The 27588-nt window shown below is 42.8% G+C and overlaps 3 protein-coding genes across 4 annotated transcripts in view; 2 read left to right on the top strand and 1 right to left on the bottom strand.

Moving 5' to 3' along the window:
* Positions 1 to 36: 36 nt before the first annotated feature.
* On the bottom strand, positions 37 to 5734 carry rpl32 (ribosomal protein L32). The gene is made up of 4 exons (XM_083641655.1): positions 5602 to 5734; positions 4746 to 4846; positions 4453 to 4634; positions 37 to 217 (listed from the first exon to the last, which is right to left on the bottom strand). The coding sequence occupies exons 2-4, from the start codon at positions 4839 to 4841 to the stop codon at positions 88 to 90; spliced, it is 408 nt and encodes a 135-aa protein (XP_083497781.1). The 5' UTR covers positions 4842 to 4846; positions 5602 to 5734; the 3' UTR covers positions 37 to 87.
* Positions 5735 to 5833: 99 nt separating this feature from the next.
* Positions 5834 to 21072, top strand: ssuh2rs1 (ssu-2 homolog, related sequence 1). Of its 2 annotated transcripts, XM_083641653.1 has the most exons (14): positions 5834 to 5970; positions 6082 to 6114; positions 6211 to 6272; positions 8537 to 8638; positions 8818 to 8893; positions 9161 to 9290; positions 11963 to 12023; positions 12152 to 12273; positions 12403 to 12465; positions 18700 to 18782; positions 18899 to 18991; positions 19164 to 19269; positions 20240 to 20347; positions 20472 to 21072. In XM_083641653.1, the coding sequence occupies exons 2-14, from the start codon at positions 6092 to 6094 to the stop codon at positions 20610 to 20612; spliced, it is 1170 nt and encodes a 389-aa protein (XP_083497779.1). In that variant the 5' UTR covers positions 5834 to 5970; positions 6082 to 6091; the 3' UTR covers positions 20613 to 21072. The 2 variants fall into 2 exon arrangements, with proteins under 2 accessions (XP_083497779.1, XP_083497780.1); XM_083641654.1 differs by lacking the exons at positions 5834 to 5970; positions 6082 to 6114; positions 6211 to 6272 and adding an exon at positions 8280 to 8402.
* A 197-nt stretch (positions 21073 to 21269) lies between these two features.
* The window catches only part of LOC310781834 (DDB1- and CUL4-associated factor 1-like), a 26196-nt gene continuing 19877 nt past the window's right edge, over positions 21270 to 27588 (top strand). Inside the window, 13 exon segments of the mRNA XM_083642468.1 lie at positions 21270 to 21311; positions 22015 to 22138; positions 22271 to 22347; positions 22452 to 22525; positions 22643 to 22756; positions 24077 to 24214; positions 24406 to 24985; positions 24988 to 25004; positions 25603 to 25704; positions 25823 to 25981; positions 26434 to 26613; positions 26718 to 26927; positions 27126 to 27295. Coding sequence (XP_083498594.1) covers positions 22026 to 22138; positions 22271 to 22347; positions 22452 to 22525; positions 22643 to 22756; positions 24077 to 24214; positions 24406 to 24985; positions 24988 to 25004; positions 25603 to 25704; positions 25823 to 25981; positions 26434 to 26613; positions 26718 to 26927; positions 27126 to 27295 — 1934 coding nt within the window. The 5' untranslated portion in view covers positions 21270 to 21311; positions 22015 to 22025.

Raw genomic sequence — 27588 nt, 5'->3', positions numbered from 1 at the left:
AAACATGGAATAAAACAAAATGATCCAAGAGCAAAGTTCAATTTTTACAGATATTTTTATTCTGAAAACAACATCAACAACAGAAGATCACTCGTTCTCCTCGCTCCTGAGCCGGGCGTTGGGGTTGGTGATCTTGATGGCCAGCTGAGCTGCCCTCTCCACAATCGTCTTCCTGTTCTTGGAGGAGACGTTGTGGGCGATCTCAGCGCAGTGGGTCCTACACAGAGACAAAGAGAAGGATGGTTTAAAAAACAACAACATTACAGCATGTTTGAATAAATTCAATTCTTTCACAACTAAAAAGTGGCAGGTTTAAATTGAGGACAGGACACATTTAGTTGAGGTAGAGAAACACTTCATAACAAAGTTACCCTCATTCTTTTTGTCACCGACATATTAAACCTACAATGCCCATATACATAAGTGTGAGCTCAGTTTGATCCAGATCTGCAAATCATATCCATTTAAAAACTTGTTTTTTTCCTTTAATAAATTCTTTAAAAAAAGCAGCAAGTAGTATAACAATCGGTTAAACAACATTTCACAGAAACCAGTAGGTGATGCATACACACCTGGCAAGATAAAGCTGAGTATGTTCCACCAAGTTACAAATTGAAATCTAGCCTCTCCACTACCTAGACAAGGCTCAATAAGTCCTACAATTCTCTGGCACCATTAGTATTATTAATTTACAATTAATTATTAATTGTGACCAGACAGCCTCAAACCTCAATGTCTAGGAAATTCGCATGCAAGTGATTTCTCTGACGATCCTGATAATCTTAAATCAGAATTAGCAATCAATCTGCGGTGACATTTTATACAGCTTGTCACCATTCCATGGATACCAATTAGATAGTGAAAGTTATTTCATAACAATTCCACAACAATTTAACAGATGAGTTCCTATGTGCAGCCTTTATATGTGACAAAACCTGTGACACCAGAGCTACAGTTTTGACCAATACTGCAGCTTTGCAGTTAAAACATTGAGTCAACTGTTGCCAGGTAAAAAAAAAAGACCACTTGTCTCTTCTGTGAGACATGTATTAAATCAAATTAAAGACAATGTTTATGCTGCATAGCAATATACCAGCTCACACATTTGATTTGTGAAAGTAGCCAAACTATTATAAATCAGCTGTGGTCTCGTGAAGCAAATCTGTAGATGTGGAGGCCGGGTGACTTTGACACTTAACTTTGGTTGAGCCCTGATTGCTCCTGGGTTCGTTACAGGACAGTTCCAGTAGGTGTCACAGTTTAACCAGGGCTCTTACCTGGATTTTTCTATCATGATTGAACAACTGTGCTGTAATGGATTTTTTTTTGAACAGGCACTGATGCCAGATGATGCATTTTCAGTTGATCTAATAAAAAACCAACAACAGTGGGGGACAACAGCTAGAGTAAAGGCCACAGAAGTCATACTTCAGTCTCAGAAAGGCTCTGGAGATCTGGTCGATCACATTCAATAAGCCTGAGAACAGAGCACTGGAAGACAGCTAATTCTGTATACAATTTAGACGGCCCAAACTTTGAAACTCCCTGTCGCAGTCGCTTAAGTCTTCAACTTCCCTCACAGCTTTTAGGGTGCAGCTAAAAAAGGGGCCGATTGTGGCAGGAGCCCTGGACTGATATATCACTATTACCCAATGATTGCTTATTATCTTCTCAGTTTTATTTTTCTCCGTTTAGAAATCTGCTATATTAGACGGAGTTGTGTTGCTCGACGGGGACAGTTTGGAGCCTAGCCTATGTCCGGTCAGTTATTGTACTAGCAAACACTGCAACAGGAAGGTGGGGGGAATTTTGAATGGTAATGTTATTGAGTTGAAACAATCTATTTGCATAGCTTAGGACAGTGTATTTTATTCCGTCTCCTATATGAACGGCTTATGATGGAAGAGGACTCTGTACAAGCCTTCCGGGCTTCCATTCTCTCCCAGCACTTTACACTGTTATTTGCATTTTGCTTGTCGTCTTTTCTGCTTGAGCGAAGTGTTTTCGGGCAATATTATCTGCTCATATTCAGCCAAATGCTTCAGAACTCATTGGACAGTGCGTAGGATTATGATAGTTTGTCCAATTACTTTTGGTCCCTTAAAATGTAATGTACTTCCTATCACCGTTCACCTGATGTTGGATGTAAATACCCTCAAATTAAAGCTGGAAGTATGTAGGGTTTGCTTTGTTTAATTTCAAGTCCATTGTGGTGGTGTACAGAGCCAAAATGATGAAGATTGTGTATCTTTTTCTGATTCTCCCCAACTGTACTTGGCCAATTTACCCCTGCTGCCCCGGTCGCTGCTCCACCCTCTGCCGATCTGGGGAGAGCCGTCGACTAGCACCATGCTTCGTCCGACACGTATACGCAGTTGCCAGCTGCTTCTTTTCACCTGACATGAAGATTGTGTCTAATGTCCAAATATATATGGACACAACTGTATATGAATCCATTGACTGTAAAGGAGTAGCTTTAACAATCCAGTAGGTGTCTGTGCAATTTTCACTGCAGTTATAATATTAATTATTAAATAAAGTTGATTTAACAAAGACTCATATTTATTCTGATAAATCACTATGCAATTAACTTTTTTTTTTGTCATGACGACATCACAGCAGACATTTGAATATTCGTGGAAAACCTCAATATTCAGAATTTGAAAAAAGTGATATTCAGTACAGCCCTACCTAAGATTATTTTACTGCAGTTATCAATAATGAATACAATTTACTGTTGCATAAATTGTGCTGAAATTCTTTCAATTCATTCCCCAGTGTGATTTGTGCAATAGATCACATCCATTTCCTCATCAGCTCGGCCCCGGGGAACATAAGACCGACTTTATGAATAGAAGATCTTTTCAAAGCCTCAATTTGCCAGCAGCAATATTGTATCAAAGAAAAATATTCCCACTGTGCCTAAATGACAGCACTATGATAAGCCCATTTATTTATTTACACCATTTGCAAATTTCCTCCAGCAATCTTCAAGCCTTGGCAGCAGTGTTACTTTCCACTCATGATTTTGATTTGCTTGTGCTGCTAACTTCAGTTTCATCTTTTAGAGAAGAACATGAATGTTAGTAATAACCCCCCACTTAGTGTACTTAATGTGCTGAAATTGACAGATGTTTACGTAACCCCACAATTGTTTTGTCCACTCGTAGCTTTTGTCCATTTTATCCTGGCATTTTTTATTGATATCGTTTATGTTCAAGTTGTGTGCTTGCTTATATTTAAATTCCTTGTGGAATCCAATTACTTTTGCTGCTGCAGTGACCCAGTTTCCCCACATAGAGCGATAAAATGTCATCTTAGCTCACATAAACTGCCCTGAATGCTCTCCTCGTTGCCAACAAAACAGCACCTCTTTTGTAAAGGCACTCCTAGCTGGATTAGAAGATGTTGAGCTGACAGAGGAAGTGGATAACCAACTATGTGAGACCAGTTTCCCTGGATCGCCGTCATTAGGTTTTTGTGTAGTCTCAGCTCCCCGACAATTGGAGATCGCCTGGAAACTTGTCAAAAATAGTAGTTTGAACGGCGCGAGGGGATATCGTCCTACCTACGGCCCATTGTCAAATTACCAGATTTTTTTTAAATGGTTCTCAAATTTTTCACATGGAGGACCCCTAAACTGACAAAAATTAGACCACGGACCCCCATTTGATAGGATTTTGTCCCATGGTCCCCCATATGTTAAGATTGACGCTTTTAGATGTTTTACTACAGAATGTGTATAAAACCCATGACCAAAATAGTCATTGTGTTACTTATGAATGGAATTATAGCGAAAATAAATTACCCTTCTTTTGGCTGGGGACCCCCTGGAACCCCCTCAAGGACCCCTGGGGTTCCCCGGACCCCCATTTGAAGAACCACTGCTGTAATGCAACCAATCTGCAGCAGTTTACCACCATTACTGACTTCTGTGTAACTACGATGTGGACTTAATTTAAAGTTTAGTCCTATAAAGCTGCATAAATCCTGCTAGAATAGAATACAGGAAGCTAGGAGTTTTTACCTTCAAAATAAAAACAATAATTTATTACTGAGTAAATAAAAAGCAGAACAGTCGACTCACTATGGGTTAAAATTGACTTGTCTGTTCTATGTGTTCTGTGTATTTCGGATCACACACAAAAAACCATTGCAACGTGCATCAATAAGGCTATTACTTTATATTTAATTGCCATTATTGTGAAGGTTCTAACCAGAGGTTTACATTTTATTCTAGCTCACTTTATGCTGCTCGACGTAGTTGGTGATGACATTTGCGGTTCCAGTCTGCACGTGAATCGTTATCACAAACGCTGTGTATAAACACGGAATCGAAGGCCAGAACGCAACAATAGTTTTTCCATTTTATGCAGAGACCGTAGTCGTCTAAATGTGGCCAAAGTCAACACAACTACTTCAGCACTGCAAAGGTGTAATCTTGCAACTTACCTGTTGCTCATCATCAGGACCTCGAGCTCCTTGATGTTGTGCACCAGGAACTTCTTGAAGCCACTGGGCAGCATGTACTTTGTCTTCTTGTTGCTACCATAACCAATGTTGGGCATCAGCATCTGACCCTTGAAGCGCCTGCGGACCCTGTTGTCAATACCTCTGGGTTTACGCCAGTTTTTCTGTTGGGAGTAAAGCAAATGATGTTCAGGCACTTATTCACTTGCATTTTCTCCTTTGCAAGTGAAGTGCAAAATCAATTCTGTCAAACTGTGCATCATCCAGACACTTACCGCAATCTTGACATATCTGTCAGACTGGTGACGAATGAACTTCTTGGTGCGTTTTTTGACAATCTTAGGTTTCTTTAGGGGCCTGAGGGCTGCCATGGTGACTGAGGACAGAAGAACAATCGTGTACACGATCAAGCCATTTGAAGGGCTGCGCCATGCAAAGCAAGGAATTATCAACATCAATCATATTTGTCAACTTGCTAAACGAGGTTACAAATATCGGGAGGGAAGTGTGTAGAACGTGGGTGTTGTTGAGGAAACGTTACTTGATGAAATGATCCTCACTCAATAGCTTTATAGTGTAAGAGATCAAACTCGTGATGAATGACAGTTGCTCAAGTAACGTTAGATTCTGCCAGAGGACGTAACGTTATAAGGATCATACTAAAAACATTTAGACATCTGTATCCACATTACTGCAGAGTGAACAGCAAGGTAAACGAGGAGACGAACGTCAGCCAGTGTTGTTTAGCTAGCTAGCTAGCCATGCTAATGTTCTTCAAACGCTCCACGGCGTCTTTAGTTGCATACAGTGAACGTAACAGTTTGCAGAATAATACATTTGTGACACGTCCACCTATAGACAGGTTTGCGAGCGTGAATTTCACAATATCCAAGTATGAGCCATGCTCTAAGCAGGCCTTCATTCAACAACCATCACGGGAGGAAAATGGTAACCGTGGCTGCAAGCCGCTCTCAGACAGCACCTCGCTTTAAACTACGATAGTACATTGGGCACAAAACAACAATATGGTCAAATTTACACAGCGTAGACACTTATCAGTGATAATGTCGTGTTTTTATATCAGGATGATGTGTTTAAACGCGAGGATGAACATAGATTGTGTTCACTCACCCGCCGAAGTAATCCAAGAGGGATTCTCGCGACGGCGGAAGGAAAGAAAAGGACTTCCGAGAGTGCTGCAATGCCTTATGGGTAGTGTATTTTACTCTATGGAAATTGTTGATACAGATGAGTGGATTCCTGGATCCCCCCCCCCAAAGCGGATTTTGACAGATGTGCGCACTTCCTGATCAGTGGTGGAGTTTTTTGTGATCGATCTCAAACTGAAACTTATTGCTGTCAGTGTCTTTACAGCTCGTGTCGCCGCGCGTGACGCTGGCCAAAGTTTTTCTTTATCCGACTTTGAAGAGGATTAACTGAGTTAATAGAATCAACAGGATACGGGGTGGATCTACAGGATACGGGCGGAGTATATAAAAAGTGAATGATCTACCTTTTTGTCACATGATTTCTGCTTTGGTTTAGTCGAGCGTTTCAAGATTGTCTCAAATGCTACCTTCTCTATTTTTTATGTGTCGAATTATTTTTCAGCCGATGGAAAATGGCATATCAACCAATCACAAGGTGAGCATGTTACTTGTTTTGGGTCGGTTTATGTTCATCCACTATTGATTGTTATGTTTCACGGCCTGTTGACATGTTGTTTCCCATTACTTGCAGTGGTCACGAGTCTTACGGAACGACGAATCAGGGGTACATACCCACAGCAGAGGGGGCACCTGGTAGGTCCTATCAATAGTAGCCTATTATTATTGGGAATAAAAGGTGTTTAGGGCAATCTCTGTTTGTTTCTGTCCAGGAAGTGATGTCACTCAACTGGAAGTGATGTCATCAGTGATGTCACTTGAGTAATTGTGCATTGTCACATCACTGATGATGTCATAGGCATTATGACATCATCATCAGAGATGGGCGAAAATACATCATAAAGTATTTTGATACAAATTACAAATACTTGCTCAAAAAATGTATCACAATACAAATACAAAATACTCATCTGAAAAATGTATTTGAGATACAAATATGTATTTTGTATTTTGAAAATACATAAAAATACATTTTATAAAAACTGATAAAGAGCTGCAACAATTAGTCAATCCATCAATTAATTGCTAAATATTACATTAATTGCCTATTTTGATCATCTGTTCATCATTTTGAGCCATTTCTGTAAAGAAAATGTCCTAATTCTCTGATTCCAGCTTATCAAACGTGAAATTTTCTGGTTTCCTTAGATGGTAAATCATCTCTTAGTCCTCTGTGACAATATTCTCCTTTGTGTACTAGGGTTGGCACCATGGACGATGGCATCGACTATCGTCGATGGGCCGACCCCCATCGACCTCTGACACTTCTACATCGGACCATCGTGATTATCTGTTTGAATCAAAAATTTGGCAGATTTAATAATAAAAAAGGCTATCTCCACTCAACCGCGACACACGGGGCACGCACAGGCGGCATTAAACAAGCGGCAAAGCGTACCTTATCCCCAGTTCAGAGAAGTGGTAAGGCGGAGAGGAAGATAAGATAAGCAGAAGTCGGTTGTGTTGTGAAAATGTTAAGAAAGAAGAAACTTCACATTCTTTCCTGTTTGCAACCCAATGTGAGTAATGTTACAAGTCTTCAACTGTGAATTCAACTCGCCTGTTTCCAGGAACTCTCTCCATTACATACTGTGTGTAGGCTGCCTGATGCTGTGTTTCTATAGTAGAAGTGACATGTCACATTTCTTTCCTCCACAGTTTAAACCTGTGTCAATGGTAAGAATGTGTCAATTTGAGAATCAAATAACATAAAATTAAAGAAAAAAGTATTTTATGTATTTAAAATACACAAAATACAAGGTCTGCAAGTATCTTGATACAAATTACATCTTATTTTTCTCGGTCCAGCCAAATACAAATTACAAAATACACAAATGTATTTGAAATACGTATTTTAAATACATTTATTTAAAATACTGCCCATCTCTGTCAGTAATGTCATAATAGCAATTGTGATGTCACCAGTGATGTGAAGTTGTGACATCATCAGTGATGTCATAAGCAGCTTGACCACACAGAAGTCACAAGCTGCTTCAGGGCCAGCTCGGCAAGCTGCAGGTCGGGCGAGCCTAGGAATCGAGCGTGTGACCTAGTAATAACACACACACACACACACACACACACACACACACACACACACACACACACACACACACACACACACACACACACACACACACACACACACACACACACACACACACACACACACACACACACACAGAGGAACGATCATTTACTTGAGAAGGGGTTGTAGCCATGGGTTGTAACCATTACAGTGGTCTCTGTACCCATAGATGTCTGTACCACTGTACCACTGGTTTCTACCACTAGGGGTGCTAAAGCTAATGGTCCGGACCTTTGTGGTCTGTCAGTGTACTATGGACCACTGGTTTCTACAGTGGTGTGGTACCGTACAGACCACTGAAATGGCTACAACTGCTGCTGATTTATTTTGAAGTTATAGCCTACTATTTTCTAATTTTCTAATTTCTACATGCAGGTGAGCTTGTGAGTTATTTACTATTATTTATTCTCACTCTCTGATATTGCTCTTGGATATTGCCACAATGTTATTTGTATATTGAACTGGAATGACTGTTTGTATTATGTACATTAAAAAAATAAAAAAGTTTGACAGCCTGCCCCGCCCCCACAGTAGACGGCTACTCACTTGTGTGGACTAGTCCAATATACTGATTTGACTGTTTGTCAGGAGACTGAGCCCAGCCGTCCTTTTAGACTTTAGGTAGATTTGCTTTGTAGAAAAACATTTCTGGGTGTCTGATCACATGGAGGGACAAGGTAAGTCACTTTTAGTCTTGGTGCTTTTGATGTTCATTGTGAGTGTAATGATTTTACAAGATTTAATTGCCTCTGAGCGTATAAGAATCACCGTGCATTTCTCCCACTGAACTGGTTTGTCTTGTTTATTTCAGCAATGTTTGCCCCACCCACAGCTGAGTTCCAAGGTGCTAGCGCTCCTCCGGCTAACATGTTTGACAATGTGCCTGGCTATGAAGGAACAGTGGCTGGAGGAGGTATGCAGCTCTGAATCCACGATAGCCCCTATGACACAGGATGTCCTCAAAATATTGTCAGATTAAAAAAAAGGGGGGGGCTTGTGAAACTGAATGATTTTTCTGATGACTATGATTTGATGAGTTATGTGGATCTAAACTTTCGTAATGTCTAAAATTGCCTAACTAATTCACTGTAGGTGGATTCCTACCTCCTCCCATGCCTGCCTACCCAGTTCCCCAGCCTGAACCTGCACCTTCACAACCACACTGGAAGTAAGGCTTGCTTTTTTGCATTGACTGCAGCAAAGACTGCAAAAGGTTTGGTTATTGTTTGAAAAAGGAGAACATGGGGGCGTCCTAGTGGGTTTAACGGTTTAAGGCATGTACTATGAAACCACAACACCTTGGGTTCAAAGTGCTTCAAATCCGAATTAGGAAGTTCCGAACTGGTTCCTATCTGATAAAGCAGAAACGAAAACACAACGTGCATCCGCTTGAACTTCCTGCTGGGGTAACACGCTGCATATCTTTGTCTCACAGCATCCCATCTATAACTGAAGACACTGCCCGGGAGGCGTTTGCCCTGTTTGCCTCCAGTAAATGCTGCTACAGTTCCGCACCAGTGAAGGACGGTGTCATAACCAACATGGAGGCATTCAATACATACAGGGTGAGAGGATTGTGTAATAAAAAGAAAGGATCTGCACTGCACTCTATGCATTACCTCTATGCACTGCCTTCTAGCACCTATGTCCTATGGACCAGAACTTAGCTTCACTTCCTCTCATTGTTCTCTCCTGACTAGAACCTTGCTTGTGTTGTATAAAAATCCCATTATGTACGTTGCTTTGGATAAAAGTGTTTGCCAAATCGGAAATTGAAATTGTTTTAATAATCTAATTATAGAATAGAATAGAAAGGGACAGACACTGAAAGAAGTGGGAGTCTGGCTTCAGATCCCCATTTCAGCCATGGACAGCTGTATGTTGCCAGCACCAGGACAGGTGATCCAGCATCCCTGAAGTATGTCAACAAAGAGCAGCCAGGGCGAGGCGGCGTAGTGGCCGAGCTGCAGGGCCAGCTTGGCGCTGCGGGCGAGCCTAGGACTCGAGCGCGAGTAGCATGCAAGTTGCCTAGTAGAATATAATATAATATACTTCATTGTCCCAGAAGGGAAATTTGTCTCTGGTGCAATGCTGCATACAGTTGCTCCATAGAAAAGCCACATTAAGTTATCTGTGCAACTTAGTCTGTCAAGACAAGAGGCAACACATTTGATCACAAAAAAGTGCTGTGCAGTCATAGCAAAAGATTATCAATAAGTCAATTTGGATCAAGCATCCACTGATAAGAAACGTTTAAGTGTTTATAGTTGTTGCACAACCTCACTATGAGTCACAATGTGTATTAGTTATTAGCATTATTGTTGCAATATCTTGATCGAGGCTCGAACAAAAGAGCATTTCGAGCGATTAGATTTGCGGTCAAAGGCCTCATATAAAATTGACAAAGGAATATTATTTACAAAGATTAAACAAGAAGTCTGTTGTATCCAGTCTTTTTAGATGTTGAATAACTAAAGGGGGGGGGGGGGAGCAGCGGCAGCCAAACGCGCCAGCATTCACTCAACCGGAGCAGGGCCAACCTCTGAACATAAAACATAACAGAGACAGACATATAACACAGACAAACAACAAAAAGAAAGGAAGGAGAGGGGAGGACTGTGCGTGCATGTCCATGTATGTGGGCCCAAGAGTCATTGGAGTTATAGTTATAGTCATAAAGAGTTATATAGAACAGGGTGGATGGAGTGGGCCTCAGGCTGCAGAGCAGGGTGGATGGAGTGGGCCCCAGCCCCAGGGCACAGCTAGCAGAGCAGGATGGTGGAAGCCCCAGGCCACAGCTAGCAGAGCAGGATGGTGAAAGCCCCAGGCCACAGCTAGCAGAGCAGGATGGTGAAAGCCCCAGGCCACAGCTAGCAGAGCAGGATGGAGAAAGCCCCAGGCCAACAGCTAGCAGAGCAGGATGGAGAAAGCCCCAGGCCACAGCTAGCAGAGCAGGATGGAGAAAGCCCCAGGCCACAGCTAGCAGAGCAGGATGGAGAAAGCCCCAGGCCACAGCTAGCAGAGCAGGATGGAGAAAGCCCCAGGCCACAGCTAGCAGAGCAGGATGGAGAAAGCCCAGGCCACAGCTAGCAGAGCAGGATGGTGAAAGCCCCAGGCCGCAGCTAGCAGAGCAGGATGGTGGAAGCCCCAGGCCACAGCTAGCAGAGCAGGATGGTGGAAGCCCCAGGCCACAGCTAGCAGAGCAGGATGGAGAAAGCCCAGGCCACAGCTAGCAGAGCAGGATGGAGAAAGCCCAGGCCACAGCTAGCAGAGCAGGATGGTGAAAGCCCCAGGCCGCAGCTAGCAGAGCAGGATGGTGAAAGCCCCAGGCCACAGCTAGCAGAGCAGGATGGTGAAAGCCCAGGCCACAGCTAGCAGAGCAGGATGGTGGAAGCCCCAGGCCACAGCTAGCAGAGCAGGATGGTGAAAGCCCAGGCCACAGCTAGCAGAGCAGGATGGTGGAAGCCCCAGGCCACAGCTAGCAGAGCAGGATGGTGAAAGCCCAGGCCACAGCTAGCAGAGCTGGATGGTGGAAGCCCCAGGCCAACAGCTAGCAGAGCTGGATGGTGGAAGCCCCAGGCCACAGCTAGCAGAGCAGGATGGTGGAAGCCCCAGGCCAACAGCTAGCAGAGCTGGATGGTGGAAGCCCCAGGCCACAGCTAGCAGAGCTGGATGGTGGGTGGTGAAGGCCCCAGGCCACAGCTAGCAGAGCTGGATGGTGGACGGTGGGTGGTGAAGGCCCCAGGCCAACAGCTAGCAGAGCTGGATGGTGGATGGTGGAGGCCCCAAGCCACAGCTAGCAGAGCTGGATGGTGGATGGTGAAAAGCCCCAAGCCACAGCTAGCAGAGCTGGATGGTGGATGGTGAAAGCCCCAGGCCACAGCTAGCAGAGCTGGATGGTAGATGGTAAAAGCCCAGGCCCAGGCTGAAGCTAGCAGATGATGGTCTGCAGCCTACTACAGGCTCAGGCTGGATCCAGTGCAGCAGAAAGAGTAGGCCGGGGTAGAGAGAATCTACCAAAATATCAAGGATTATAAACACCATCCATAGCTTTTGGTTGTCAGTTGCTGTTGCAATAAAAGTCAGGTAGTGCAACAAGTTAAAACTTGAAAAAATTAAAAACATAGAATAATGGTTTAAAAAGGTCAGGAGCCCAGAACACATGCTGTCTCACTCTCACCTTCCCTCCCTCGTCTTGTCTTGTCTTGTGCATCATGAATTTTCTCCCCTGCTTTAGTATCGGCTGGAAACGTTTACCGAGTCAAGATCTACAGAGTGGAGTCAGGAGGCGTACACAGGTATGTTATGTTATTATTACCTATTACCTAGTTTAGTGTAGCATTGAGTTGAGTCTTTTCTCTTCTGCTGTCAGTCATGACTGACCGCTCACTCAGCACCAATTGAATATGTTCTTCTCTTGGACCAGGCCAAACAATCGACGCCTTCTCCCAGCCACCTCCAGGGCCTTGGGATATTCCTGCTGGAACCGCCACTTTCTTTCAGGATAGCAAGCAGGTTATCAAGGTTCCCTACACGTCATCTATGAAGGTAAATCCTCATTACAGCATTAATACGTAAAATATGTTTGGAGAAAAAAATATAGTACTTTTATACTTCATTGCTAATGATATTGGTTTTTGCCATTTTTCCTGCTGATGAGTAACATTTCATCTACAGAGCTGCCATCATTGTGTGGGGATGGGGAGAAAGCCTTGCAGAGATTGTTCTGGTGCTGGGAATGTAAGTATACTTTTCACAGGCTTCGTCAGAGGTTGCTTTGGGACCTGTAGAGACTTGTAGAGAGGCTTTGGGACCTGTAGAGCAGAGGTTCTCAAATATTTTTCAGCCAAGGACCCCTTACAAGATAGAAAATATACCGGGGAAACCCTCATTCTGATTTGAGATTTTGGGCTCAGCTTAATTGTTTCCACGGTAACGTGCTTGATTTTTAAATTGATAGGTTTGTTAGATTATAATGTAATCCATGACTTCCGGTTAGACTGCCATGAGGTGAGGACGCACCTTACTGAGCTCCTCAACTGAACTTTTATTTTACAACTCTAAGCTTCTTCCTTGCAAATAATTTCAGTCAAAAAGACATTCTGAGCACCTGTGAACGCTTTGAAGCGGGTTATGACCAAAAAAAGACAAATACTACGGCATACTCGTGCTAACAAAGGAGGCTCGCCGGAGGCAACAATGGCAGACACTGAACAAAACGCTGTTCTCGAAGCAATTAACAACTTGAAGCTGGAGCTGCTGGCTAAAATTGAAGAGAAGGCCGAAAGCCAGTCGGCTATGATAGGCAGGCAAGTGGAGCAATTGAGAGAAGATCTGAAACGAGCTAGCGAAGAGGCTAAAGCCGAAAATCGGGCACTGGGGAAGCGGATGAGCTCCATTGAACAAGCGGCAACTGATCATTCAGACTCTATCACTACTCTTCAGCGCGAGGTGGCCGAGATGAAAAAGCAAGTATGCGTGATCAAAATACGTAATGAGGATCTTGAAGCTAGATCACGCCGGTGCAATTTGCGTGTTACTGGCATTAAGGAAAGACGAGAAGAAGGGAAGCGCCCGGTCCAATATATGGCTGAGATAATACAACAGGCACTGGGTCTGGAAACCCCCCCGCTACTAGACCGGGCACACCGCACTCTGCGCACCCGGCCAGGAGATGACCAACCACCCAGGGCTTTCGTCATCAAATGCCACTACTTCCAGGAACGGGAGGCGATGATCCAGAAGGCCAGAGAGCAGAAACAAGTGACGACCAGTGACGGAGATAAGATCCGCATCCTACCAGACTACACGCAAGCGGTGATGGAACAACGAGCGGCTTTCAACGAGGTCCGTGGCATGCTGAGGGGCTGTGACGGTGTGCGCTTTGGGCTATGGTACCCAGCAGAGCTGAAGATAACAGTGGAGGGAGGCGCAAGCAAAAGTTTCAAGGATCCCAAGATGGCTAAAGAATTTATAACGGCCAATCTGAAGAGAAACGTCAGTTAAAATCGGGCAGGACTTCCACAGTCAGTGGAGTTAGGCTTCAGCCCAGAACGGTATTCTTAATTTTATTTTATTTTTCTCTTTTTCAAGACTATTGCTTGGGCAACGTTTCCAATGTGTGTTTATAATATGCCAGAAACACGGCCCAATACGGTACATAGCTTGTAATCGGTCTAACCGACATTATTTAATTAACGACATTATTTAATTAACCCCTGGCATTAAAAAAAAAAAAAACATAATAGGCCCATAATAGGCCCGGAGTTGCTATTATTATTTTAATCTTTTGTCGTATACTATAGCTGTACTCTTTAGCTGTATGCCTAGCGAGCGATTAGAGTAAGTTAGGTGCTTTGAATTCTTTCCCTTTGAAGGAAGTAGGCTATTATTATTTTTTTTTTTCAACTTTATAGTTCTAGAAGAGGCTCAGACTCATTAGTGAGGTGTTATGCAGCACAGTAGAGTGACTGCGCAGTGGGGAGTCAGGGGGCAGCCTCTCGTTTGGGGAGAGGCCTGCAGAGGGCGGTGTCTACTAAAGTTTGTGTTTATATGTATCGGTGGGTTATGTTATGGCTTAGTGTTAGACACTGTTCCTGTTTGTCTTTATTTTTTTGTATTTGACTACTACTTCGATGTTTTCATAAATCAGCAATACTCTTCCAAACTATCCAAATTCCATAGAAACTTAAATATATTTTTTTGGTATCAGGATGTTCCCTAGTAATAGTGGGAAGGAACAGCTTCAGACTAAATTTACTTGCTGGAACACTCGAGGGCTTAACCATCCAGTGAAGCGAAATAAAGTGTTCTCACATCTGAGGGAGTTAAAAACGAGTATTGCATACTTGCAGGAAACACACCTGCTGGTTAAAGACCATGCTAAACTTAAGAGAGGAGGGTTCTCACAGATATTTCATTCAAATTTTAATGCAAGGAGCCGTGGGACAGCAATACTTATCCACAGGGAGGTTCAGTTTTCTGTCACAAAAGTTATTTCAGATAATAATGGTAGATACATTATGGTACAAGGAAAATTATTTAATTTACCGGTTGTGTTGGCGAACCTGTACGCTCATAACTGGGACAATGCTCAATTTTTTAAAGATTTTTTTTCCCTATTACCGGATTTAAATACTCACCATTTGTTACTTGGAGGGGACTTTAACTGTGTATTAAATCCTACTCTTGACCGTTCCAGAGGTACGATGGGAACCTTAAGTAAATCATCACAGTGTATTAATTCATTCCTGGAGATGTATGGAATAATAGATCCTTGGAGGTTTAAAAACCCTACAAATAGACAATATACGTTTTTTTCACCTCCTCATAAATCCTATTCAAGGATAGATTTTTTTCTTTTGGATAAAAAACTGCTTCCTCTGTTGTCATCTAGTGGGTGTGGGAATATCATCATATCAGACCATAGTCCAGTGTTAATGTCATTACAATTCCCAGAAAATGAACCTGCCTATCGCTCTTGGAGACTCAACCCACGGCTACTAAATAATGAAGACTTTGTCTCTTTCATATCTAACCAAATAGACTTTTTTTTTGAAACAAATCAGACATCTAGTACAACTAAGGCTAATTTATGGGAAGCTATGAAGGCTTATCTGAGAGGGCAGGTGATATCATATAGTGCTGGCATGAACAAAAGGAGGACAAAGCGTACCGACAAGTTAATTGATTTGATAAGTGAGCTTGATAAAAAACTTGCAAGAGCACCCTCTGCTGACCTTTTTAGGGAGAGAATTACCTTACAAACTGAATTTGATTTATTAACTACAGAGTGGGCTGAAGAACTACACTTGAGATCCCGTCAGAAACACTATGAACATGGAGAACGAGCTGGTAAGCTACTGTCTCATCAACTTAGACAATCGGAAGTTGCTGGATTTATATCAGAAATTGAAACTCCCGAGGGAGGGTTAACTATGGATCAAAGAGCAATCAATGATCAATTTCAGAAATTCTACTCAACTCTTTATTCGTCTGACTCGGGACATAACATTGAAAAAGATCAATTTCTGGATAAAATTGAGACACCCACTCTTAGTGCGGAAGATAAAGACAAATTAGATAAGATTATATCAATAGCTGAGATAGAACAGGCAATTAAAAAAATGAAAAGCGGTAAATCACCAGGGCCTGATGGCTTTCCTATTGAATTCTTTAAGAAATTCTCTACAAAGCTGACAACACTTTTATGTGAGGTATATAATGAAGCATTGGAACAGGAAACACTGCCCCCTACAATGACTGAAGCTGTGATATCGGTACTTCTTAAAAAAGATAAGAATCCATCGAAATGTGAATCCTATAGACCAGTTAGTCTATTATGTAGTGACTATAAGATTTTAACGAAGATACTGGCCATTAGATTGGACACAGTTATGCATAAGATTATACATGCTGACCAATCCGGCTTCATTGCAGGGAGACAGATGTCTGGTAACTTGAGACGCCTGTTCAATGTATTGTATTCTCCACACTCACCAATATCAGCAGAGGTATTGATTTCTTTAGATGCCCACAAAGCATTTGATTGTGTAGAATACGATTATTTATTTTCGACTTTAGAGAAATTTGGATTCGGAACCTCCTTTTGTTCATGGATTAGGACACTGTACTCCTCACCGAAAGCTGCTGTGCGTACAAACAGGTTACTCTCTCAATTTTTCCCACTACATCGGGGAACGAGACAGGGCTGTCCGCTTTCTCCGCTCCTATTTGATATTGCCCTCGAACCACTGGCAATTATGCTTAGAAACACCACACAGCTGATTGGCATAGGTAGAGGGGGGCAGATCCACAAGGTCTCGCTTTACGCGGATGACCTTATCTTGTTCTTGTCAGATCCTGATACTTCGATTCCCGTGGCATTAAATGTGATTTCAGAATTTGGTAAAATATCGGGCTACAAGATCAATTTAACCAAAAGTTTGCTGTTTCCAATTAATGAAAAGGCTCGATCACGCTCGTATGAAACTTTTCCATTAAGAGTGACTCGAGACAATTTTACATACCTAGGGGTCTCAGTCACACACAAATATGGGGATTTATTTAAACAGAATTTCAAGCCGGCACTGGAGAGAGCCAAATTAGATCTTAACCGATGGTCTACACTCCCCATATCATTGGCTGGGAGGATAAATTCTGTTAAAATGACAATTTTGCCAAGATTTCTGTTTTTGTTTCAAACAATCCCGGTTTTCATTTCCAAATCTTATTTTAAGGAGTTGGACAAATGTATAAGTACTTTCATTTGGAATAAGAGCAATCCCAGGATAAAGAAAGCTTTTCTCCAACGCTATAAAGGGGCTGGAGGCTTGGCACTGCCAAATTTTATTTATTATTATTGGGCAGCCAATGTTCATAAAATAGCTTACTGGGTCTATATGTATCATGAGGGAGAGGGACCAGTGTGGACCCACATGGAGCAATATTTCAGCAGCCCTGTGTCTTTAGCTGCTTTGGTATGTGCGCCAGTCCCTGCGAAACGACCAGGATTACACGGTAATGCCATTATAAAAGGCTCACTGAAGATATGGACCCAATTCAGAAATCATTTTGGATTTAAACAGGCTTTACCCTCGATGCCAATTACGGCAAACCCACTATTTGCTTCGTCACTCATAGATACAGCCTTTCAATCGTGGTACAGTCGGGGGTTGAAATGTGTGAATGACCTGTTTAAAGATAATATTTTCATGTGCTTTGATACTTTGGTAAAGGAGTATGGTATTCCACAATCACACTATTTGAGGTACTTTCAAGTACGTCATTTTGTAAAGGAAATTGTTACTTCTTTCCCATCCCGACCACCGGCTAGCTGGTTGGAGGAATGTGTAAAATTAGATCCTTCTGAAAGGGCATGTATCTCTAGAATATATGACACTCTTCTAGCAGCGACCTCACCCTCTCTTGATCATTTGAAAGAGGCATGGGAAAGAGACTTTGGGGAAGAGGTTCCTGATCATGTCTGGCAATACTCAATTGAAAGAATACATTCAACATCTATCTGTATCAGGCATGGTTTGCTTCAGTTTAAAGTTTTGCACAGACTCCATCTCTCCAAGGACAAACTCTCCAGAATGTACCCAGAATTGGATCCAACTTGCTCCCGGTGTAAACGAGACCCAGCTACACTTATCCATATGTTTTGGACATGCCCAACCCTGAGTAACTTCTGGGCTAGCATTTTTAAAACCCTTTCTTATGTATGTGAGGGCAAAGTAATACAACCTGACCCCATGATTGCTATCTTTGGAGTGGGCCCGAGCGCTCTGAAGCTCTCTGTGGCCCAGTCGGATGTGGTGGCTTTTACATCACTCTTGGCTAGACGCCTCATCCTGCTTAATTGGAAGTCGGTTACACCTCCTACACATAAACAATGGGTTGGTGAAGTGATGGCTCATCTAAAACTTGAAAAGTTGAAATATTCAATTCGAGGGTCTGTGCAAAAGTTCTTTAAAGTCTGGCAACCTTTTTTTAAATTATTTTGAATCTCAATATGCTACAGCTACAATAGAGTAAAATGATATTCTGTTTATTTTTTATTTTTTTAAGTTTCTATAATAAGGTGGTGATGGAACTGTGTGAGGTAGTGGTCAAAAGTTATATGTTGTTGCTTTTGTTTTTTGTTTTTGTCTTTTTGTTTGTTTTTGTCTCATGTGGGAAGAGGGGGTTTACGTTTTGTGAGTTTTTGTCTTGTCTGTTTGAAAAAAATCAATAAAAATATTTGAAATATAATGTAATCCATGAACCTATCCATGAAATATTTTCGTTGAACTATGAAGCTTTTGCAACAACAAAAAGGTTTTTATTTTTTATTTTCCTGAAAACTTTTCACAGACCCCCTTGCAAAGTGCCACGGACCCCTGGGGGTCCCCGGACCCCCATTTGAGAACCACTGCTGTAGAGAGTTAATCTGATCATCCTGTCATTTCTGTGTTTTCTTGCCGCTGTCAGAAAGTTTGTTGGGTGTGCAATGGATCAGGTTATCGCCACGGAGACGATCGATGCACCCACTGTAGTGGCAGAGGGAGAGAAAAGTAAGTATTCTCTAACTGCATAACAATAGATTTAATAAGTACAATACATTTATTATACAATATGTAGTTTCTGAAGTGATAATTACTGACAGTCCTCTGACATTATTCTGTTACAGTTGCAGCCACTGTCATGGCCAAGGATCAAAGCAGTGTGGGACATGTCATGGAAAGGGACAGCTCTTGGTCTTCATCAACCTCACTGTGAAATGGTGCCGTTTTCTTCCTCATCGTGGTTTTATTCAAGAATATCAAACAAGATTAATGTGATGTCTAGTCTTTCCTTACAAAGCTGAAGGTCATCTGCCTTTATAGTGGCTTGTCATTGTTAATTATAATGGTTGTAAACACAATTTCCTCTTTCTGTTACGCATATTTATCCAGGACTAATAACCAAGACAACTATATTGTGGAACAGTCAAGTGGACTTCAGGTGGCCAACCTTAGCCAGGTGTCTGGCAAGGAGATGTTCAGAGACTCTCAGTACATGGTAAAATACCTCATTATGGTAGCCTGTTACCTCATTATGGTAACCTGTTACCTCATTATGGTAGCATGTACCTCATTATGGTAGCCTGTTACCTCATTATGGTAGCCTGTTACCTCATTATGGTAGCCTGATATTCAAACTGCATCGTCAATTCATAAACTCATTACTGTCCTCTTCAAGAAGAGCCAAATCCACAACTGTGGAGTGGGCGTGGCTTCAAAGGTCTGGATCCAGGCTATAATTACTGGGGGAGGCTCATGCTTTTACATTTGCTGGTTAATGTGAGTGGAGAATGCTAGTCACAGGAGTGCAAGGCGCTGTCATACCCTTGTCACGACCATGGTCAAATAATGACCTCTTCTGATTGGCTTTTGTATAGTTAATTGAGAGATCTGTGAGGCACAGGAGGGTAATTTATGTAGGCATAGTACATTTGCAACTATTGTATCCAGTAAAGTCAAACAATTAATTAGTGCATGGTAGCTTTTCATGCGCTCTCCTGGTTCACATCACAAGCTGAGGATGTAGTGTATACTGTATGAGCCCCCCCCCCCCCCCCCCACACACACACACACACATTTTCGGTCAACATCCTAATATGGATATGGATAAAATGTCAGCAGAGCATTCAATGAGTGTGAAAGACCCTTGCATTACTGCGACTAGCATTTTCCACCTACATTAACTCGCCAATGTAGTTTACATATTTTACAGATTTCTATGGGAAATATCATATGTAGTCCACATTTACAAACTCTGTGGTAAATATACACATTTACCGTAACATACACACAAAATTTCCCTCTGACCTTACATTCAGAGGTCAGAAATCCACTAACATCCTTCTATACCCAGGCCTCTCAATAACTAATACACAGCTCCTGTGAATCTGAGCCAACAAACAATGTCTTTAAAATATGGATGGTGATTTTGCATCATTAAATTATGTTATTCTGATTACCCTGTGAAGGTATACCCAGTGATGGGCTTCCCGGACCCTACAGTGGTGCGTTCTGCAGAGCGCCTTGTCAGAGAACACCAGGCAAACTACTCCCAAAATTCGCGCATTCTGCAACAGGTAAAGGTGCTTTCTCAACGCCAAAATGGCCACATAGTGTTTTGTTAATGTCATAATAGTTTGCATTATTATTTTTTTATTCAGAAGATCTGCAACATTCACTGATTTCTTTCTTTTTCTCTAGCGTCAAACCATAGAGTTGATCCCCATCACCAAGGTGACCTACACGTGGAAAGGGGACTCACACATTTACTTTGTTTATGGGAATGAGTTCAAAGTTAACGCTGATAATTATCCAGCTACTTGTTGCTGCACTGTAATGTAACTGGTGGTGGTTATGAAGTCCTGTTGCAGAATGGCATGCCATTTGGTGTATGCAATGCACAACTGAAATAAACACATAGAGGCAATATCATATTATATAAGCATATATTATACAGCTTGAAACTCAGCCATAGATTTGAGCTTTTACATGGCAACAATGATTATTTCCCCCATGTCAATAAAATCTGCTATTTGAGCCTTTTATTTTTGCTATCACATATAATGTCAAAATGTACATTATGAATCTTATATTTTTGCTTGGCAGCTGTGATTGTTTTCCATGTCAGTGAAAATCTACTTAATGATAAATAAATGAATGAATAAATAAATGTATGCAGCACATGCGAATTAGAAGAAAAAAAACATTGTACTGTACTTGTTTACTAATATTTGTTTTGTAATAATTCATGTAATCAATGTATTTTTTCATGTAATCAATGTAATAAAATCATTATAATAACTGCGTCATTAAAAGTGGACTGTCGCTGAATGATGACATTGACACAAGAAGAACGTGTGTTCGCCATAATGATAATAAACCGTGAACACAAAGCTACCATAGAACAAATGAGGCTTTCGCTGTAAAACCTTGTTTGATACGTAGGCATTTAACTAGCTACGTGCAGGTTTTGATTGATATTAGTGGGGACGAGTCTTGGTGGATTTCGCAAAATCGAAGAAAACTGAGCGGAACAACGAGGTAAAGTTAGCTTGCTAGCTAACACAAGCTAGTTTATTTCTGGTGCTGCTAATGGCTAACAGTTAGCCAGCTATCGTTTTCGAGCAGCTTTTAGGCGCTAAAGCATGTCTCGAATTTGTCAAAAATAGCGTGGAAACGTGTGGGCAGATTCTGCTGAAGATATACTATTGCACTGAATGTCAAAGTAGTCGCTCACGTCGCTAGCTAGCGTTTCCTACCTAGATCATTACCTAGCTTTAGCTTCCTGTATTTTGGGCAGTCTTGTTAGCCACAGACCGCAACAGGCAGTGCCTGACGACTTCAGTCAGCGAGTTTCGTGCTGTCAAGTTGTGGCAATAAAGGTAATATACGGTATGTTTACATTGCATTTTGCAACAAATACAGAATTAACTTTACGGAACTATTATTGCAAGCTAATTTCATAGTCATGGCCATGTTGCGTGTTTGACAGTTGCAGTCCCCGGAGAGCTGCTGCAGTGTTGTTATTATTGTTATAAGTGAGCGCGAGACATGGCGCGAGTCCGTTCATCTGCTGAGGAAGTCACCGTGTTGCATTTCCTGCCGTGAGCGAAATGTAACTCCCAAGTCATGCTTTTTGACTGTGAATGTTGCATCGGTCGAGTTTTTATTATTTCCTTGTTATCAATGTAGGGCCACAACTTATTACGCTAAAACGCCATACTCAATACCGTCCCTCCATCAGGCTGCAGCGCTATGGCGTCGGCATCTGCCAGTGTGGACTCCAAGGCAGAGCTGACTGCTCTACTGGAAGAGTGGGAGAGGGAGCAGCAAGGTAGCACACAGGAGCTGGTCAACATCCTCACCAAGTAAGTCTTGTGTATTTCATGAGCATATATATATATGATGAGTTTATTTCTCATCCCAGCAGTGCTGCTTGCAGGGCATGAGACTTGAGACCAGTGAACGTTTAAACATCTTTAATTTGATATACTTTACAGAATCTCTGAGCTGGTTGAGCGGGAGACGGAGGAATACCATAAAGCAGATCCTGATCCTTTTGATGACCGACATCCTGGTATGGGGGTGGGCGGAGCAACGCCATACTCCATGGCAATATTACTGGGGGATAATGTTAATTTTCTGTCTATATGCATTTGACTTTACTCTCTTGATGACTAGGGAGGGCTGATCCAGTGTGCATTTTAGGGCACCTGCTCAAGATCCTGTTCAAGAATGATGACTTCATGAACACAGTAAGAAAAGGACTGAACTGAGAAGTGTTGTCTGTAATTGCCCTCTTAGGGCACACATTTCTTGGTTTCAGAGAGATTGGAAGATGAAGCGTTTATTTCCATCTCCTCCCTCCCTAGCTGGTGAATAGCTATGTGATGTCCAGCAGAGAACTTTCCCTCAACACAGCAGCTTGTCGCCTGCTTCAAAACATCATGCCTGGGCTGGAGACGGCTGTGGTCTTTCAGGAGAAGGTAGGCTATACCTGAGTTCACGGGGAGATCCAGCATTTTGGCATTTTGGTCTGTGTTCACTTGTTCAAACAAAATGTTTTCGCTATTTCAACTGTTAGCCTTTATTGTTCCTGTATTTTTTCAAGGTGCATAGCCTCAGTGATAAAGGAAAATTAAGTAATAAATTACTAGCGCCCTCTATTGTCATTAAGACAAAACAACAACATCAACAGCTTACAGTGGCCTCTAATTGACATAAATCATGAAGTCATCTATCACAATAAAGACGAGTAATCTAGCTAATTAGATCATAAATCCAACAGAAACGTCTAGCAAGGTGTAATATATCATGATTAAAATGTAATAATATTGTTCCGTCATTTGCTTTTTTGGCTTGAGAATGAAATATCTTGTGATGGCGGTCGGTCACATACTTAACGTCCTCCATTGCGAAAATCAAAAATCGATTAGGCGCTGAGGAGAGAGGATGGGGGGGGGGGGGGGGTGCAGGGAGACAGTACAGGTCGGGAATTGAGTTTTGAATGTCAGAAATCTTAGCACTTAGCAAAGTAACCATTGAGTCATTTGTACTGATGCACAAACCTAACAAACCCACCCAGATATATAGTCATTTTATGCTATGGAGCTGTAATCTTACTTATTGCACATTTAAAACACCTGTGGCTGCTGCCATACTCTATCTGAAAATAGTTTTTTGTTTGTTTGAGGAGTGTACTGATCTGTGTCACAGTCCAGCCTGCAAGTTACACTTTAACCACCACTGTGTGTCATTTCACTAGAGCTTCTAGATAACTGGCAAAAATTATCCCAGTGTCATCATCTCGCCACCAGCTTAAAACTGACAATTTTTTGCTGAATTAATTCAAAGTTTTTGTTAATGATAAGATAAATAAGAGGTTATTTGGAAACAAATCCACACTAACTTAGCAACTCTAAACTTGACGAAGATAATTTTCTTTGTTGTTACCGTATATTGATTCCAGGAAGCTCCTTGAACTTACTCAATACGTTTTAGTAGTAATAGTTTTGTAATAGCTTTGTTAAGAACTGGTTGTGGTAAATTGTGATGAATGAGAACTTACATGCTTATTTGGCCATACAAAGAGAATAAGTAAGGAAAAATCATCAGAAAGGTGCAGAACATCAAACCTAACAAAACAAGTGCTCAAAAAAGAATTATATGCTATTTTAGCTATTTTTTCCCTCAATAGAATTGGCTTTGATAGAGAGAGGATAAAGATCAGGGATGAACAGGAAGTGTCCCTGTAAGGAATTCACCGTTCCCCTCTGTGTTTTTTCTTCTTCTTCTTTTTGTCTCAGGAGGGCATCGTTGAAAGGCTGTTTAAATGGGCTCAGGAGGCTGAGCAGCCTTTGAGAATCTATGCCACAGGCTTGCTGGCTGGCGCCATGGAGAACCAGGACATTGCTGCCAACTACAGGGAGGAGAACTCTGTTTTGGTCAGTAGGGGCTGCTGCTGTCTCAAATGCCAATTTTACATTCGTGTAATTAATGATGGATAGGGTATAACAACAGCTGAAAAGACTGTGGGAGTCTACAGAGCATCAGAAACATTTGCTCCTAGTGGGCAGCATGAGATAGCAACTGTTTACCGTCTTCTGTTGTTTTTTTTTTTTTTTTGTCTTGACAGGTTCCTCTGATGCTGCAGCGGTTGCGCGAGCTTCAGGACAAAGATGCCGAGAGCAAGCGGGAGTTCAAACGTCCGAGCCCCAGGAAGTCCCTGGGCGAGCCTTTGCTTCCTCTGGACGAGGAGACCGTCGACGGGGGCTTTGAGGACAGTCCCTTCGCACTGGGCACAAACGGGACCGAAACGGAGGAGAAGGGGACGGAAGAAGATGGGGACGAAATTCCGTTCTCTTCCCCCGAACCCGAGAATGAGCTCTCTTTCCGACTCAACTTCCCCCACACGAACGGCAGCCGTGCCAACTGGGCAGTCAGGACCATGATGAAGCCCATGTCTGCCCCAGGTCTGCCGACACACCAAGACGTGAGCGATGGCAGAAGTTACCTCAAGAGGAAGGCAGAGAGGGAGAGCGGCAAGAAGGCCAAGCACAAGCTGAATTTCGCCTTGCCAGAGCCAGACAGGAGCTTCAGTGAGCTTTCCAACAGCAGCTGGTCGGAGATGAGCCCCTGGGTGATCGGCAACAACTATCACCTGTACCCTCTGACCCCGGAGATCGAGCAGAGGCTCATTCTGCAGTATCTCACGCCTCTGGGGAGTACCAGGAGGTCAGCCCAGCATTATCCTTGGGCCTACACAGTGTCAAATGCTAGTAGGGGGGGTTGTGTTTTGCCAAATAGACCCTTTTCACGGGGGCCATTTTGTGTCAAAAAGGCAGAGTAAACACAGGTGCAAGCAAAACACTAATGAGGGTTTCCAAATTCCAATCATGGAAGTTGGAAACCCTCATTAGTGTTTTGATTGCGCCTGTGTTTACCCTGCCTTTTTTGACACAAAATGGCCCCCGTGAGAAGGGTCTATTGTGTCTAGCTGCGCAGAATGTTTGGCCTTTTGACTACTACTTGTGTGTGTGTGTGTGTGTGTGTGTGTCACTCGTTTCTGCTCACAAACTTAACCAGCAGATGTCAGTCTTCCTCAACTAAGATACTAAATGGGCTCTCCAAATTTTCATTCTGTTCTGTTCTGACACACACAAAAAGATGATATTAAAGGGTTGCTCATGCATTTTCAATGTATACGACTGTTGAAAGACTAGAAGGAGACCTTACCTGTGATGCTAGTAGCAAATACTAATTGACATGGCTGCATAATAAAAGACTGACGCGATGTCTGTATTCTACCATATACCCCCGCCCTCATCTGCAGCTCCTGGCAGTGTTTATGCAGATGGGAGCTCGGGAGCTGCTGATGCATTACATGGATCTAAAGCAGACTAATGATGTGCAGCTCACCTTCGAGGCTCTCAAGGTACCACCCATCTCCTTTGTGGCTGCCTGACACAATCGAGCCCTTCATTGCTGTTGAATCATAACAAGGTCAAGCGTCTTCATCCGGACGCGTCTGTGCTTCTTCTCTGATCTCTCAGTACCTGGCGTCTCTGCTGCTGCATAAGAAGTTTGCCGCAGAGTTTGTGGCTCATGAAGGAGTTCAAAAGTTGCTGGAGATCCCCAGGCCGTCCATGGCCGCTACAGGCGTCTCTCTGTGCCTCTACTACCTGGCCTATAACCAGGATGCTATGGAAAGGGTATGACACACACACACACAAACACAGTGTAAATATAGTGGAATCAGTCAAATTGTCATCATTGGGCCGCTTGGATTTTTACAATTGCATTGATGCATATGCACCACAGGCAAGATTGTTTCATATTTCATATCACGATTATAGTGACCAAAAATTGTCTCGTTTATCAGTATTATCACCGTATTGTTCAAATGTGCTGAACATGTTCGAAAAGTACTGTCTGATACATGTACATTCACTCAAATAATTTCGTCAAGTTTTATATTGAAAACTCAGACCCAAAAAGTACTGATACACTCACTGAAATCATTTCACCGAGGTACGGGTTACCGGAAGGGAATTTGATCACGGGTTTATCATCATCGTTTCATCCCTAATTGTGTAGAGCGGTTCACACCGGTTATTCTTAGCATTTCCTATTTGTGTGACCCCCCCCCCCTCCCCATTTGAAGGTGTGTATGTTGCCCCACCCCATCCTGTCCGACGTGGTCGGCTACACGCTGTGGCTGCTGGAGTGCTCGCACGCGTCCGGCTGCTGCCACGCCACCATGTTCTTCTCCATCTCCTTCTCTTTCCGCGCCGTGCTGTCGCTCTTCGACAGGCAGGACGGCCTCAGACGCCTCGTCAACATGGTAGAGACAAATCATCCGTCTACTTGTCGATGCATCATCACAATATACACTAAATATTGTTTGTCGATAATATATTCATGTCTGATATGAACCGGTTTTTCCAGATCAGCACACTGGAGATCCTTAACCCCGAGGACCAGGGAGCGCTGCTGAGTGACGATGAGATTTTCTCCAGCAGGCAGACCGCCAAGCATACCTGCATGGCCCTGCGCAGGTACTTTGAGGCCCATCTGGCAATCAAGGTGGAGCAGGTCAAGCAGTCCCTGCAGCGCACAGAGGGGGGCGCCCCCATTCACGCCCAGCCCTACTACAAGGTACGGAAGCAACACCCGGTCACTTGAGATTAATTGACCTTATTGGACACCTTTTTCTTTTAATTGACCAGATGTCAGTGTTGTAAAGTAGCTCCTCCGATGCTTTATCAGCTGTAAATTCACGAGTCTGCTGCTGGTGAGTTGTTTGTTTCCTGTAGTGATGGTGGCATCCTTGTCCCCTCCTCCCCCCCTCCTCAGGCGGTGAGCTACAGCCGCGAGCAGGTAGTGGAAATGATGGAGTTCCTGATAGAGTACGGTCCACTCCGACTGTACTGGGAGCCAGCTGAGGTCTTTCAAAGGCTCTCCTGTGTCCAGCTCCTCCTGCAGCTCATTTCCATTGCCTGTGACTGGAGGACCTACTATGGCAGGTGTGAAGAATGCAACCACCCTCTTAACCATGCATTGCCTATCTTTTTTTATAGTATTTATTTATTTTGGACCAAAACCATATGTTTTGGTCAAGACCAAAACATACGAGTCAAGTTACAAGATGCTTGGGAGCATCTATCACCTTCACCAACCACTTTTATCTGGATAAAGTTGAGCAAGTTTGGCCTTAGTGTAGGGAAGTCTGTGTACTACTTTAAACTGTATCAGGCTAAGTCTGGCAGAACTAGAAGAGGAACAGACGGCTCCCCGAGCTTCTTCCCAGAAGTCGTCT

The sequence above is a fragment of the Poromitra crassiceps genome (genome assembly GCF_964638095.1).
Source record: "Poromitra crassiceps genome assembly, chromosome: 8".
Classification (NCBI taxonomy): domain Eukaryota; kingdom Metazoa; phylum Chordata; class Actinopteri; order Beryciformes; family Melamphaidae; genus Poromitra; species Poromitra crassiceps.
The sequence above is the reverse complement of the archived record's forward strand: the minus strand, read 5'-3'. Positions and strand labels throughout refer to the sequence as shown.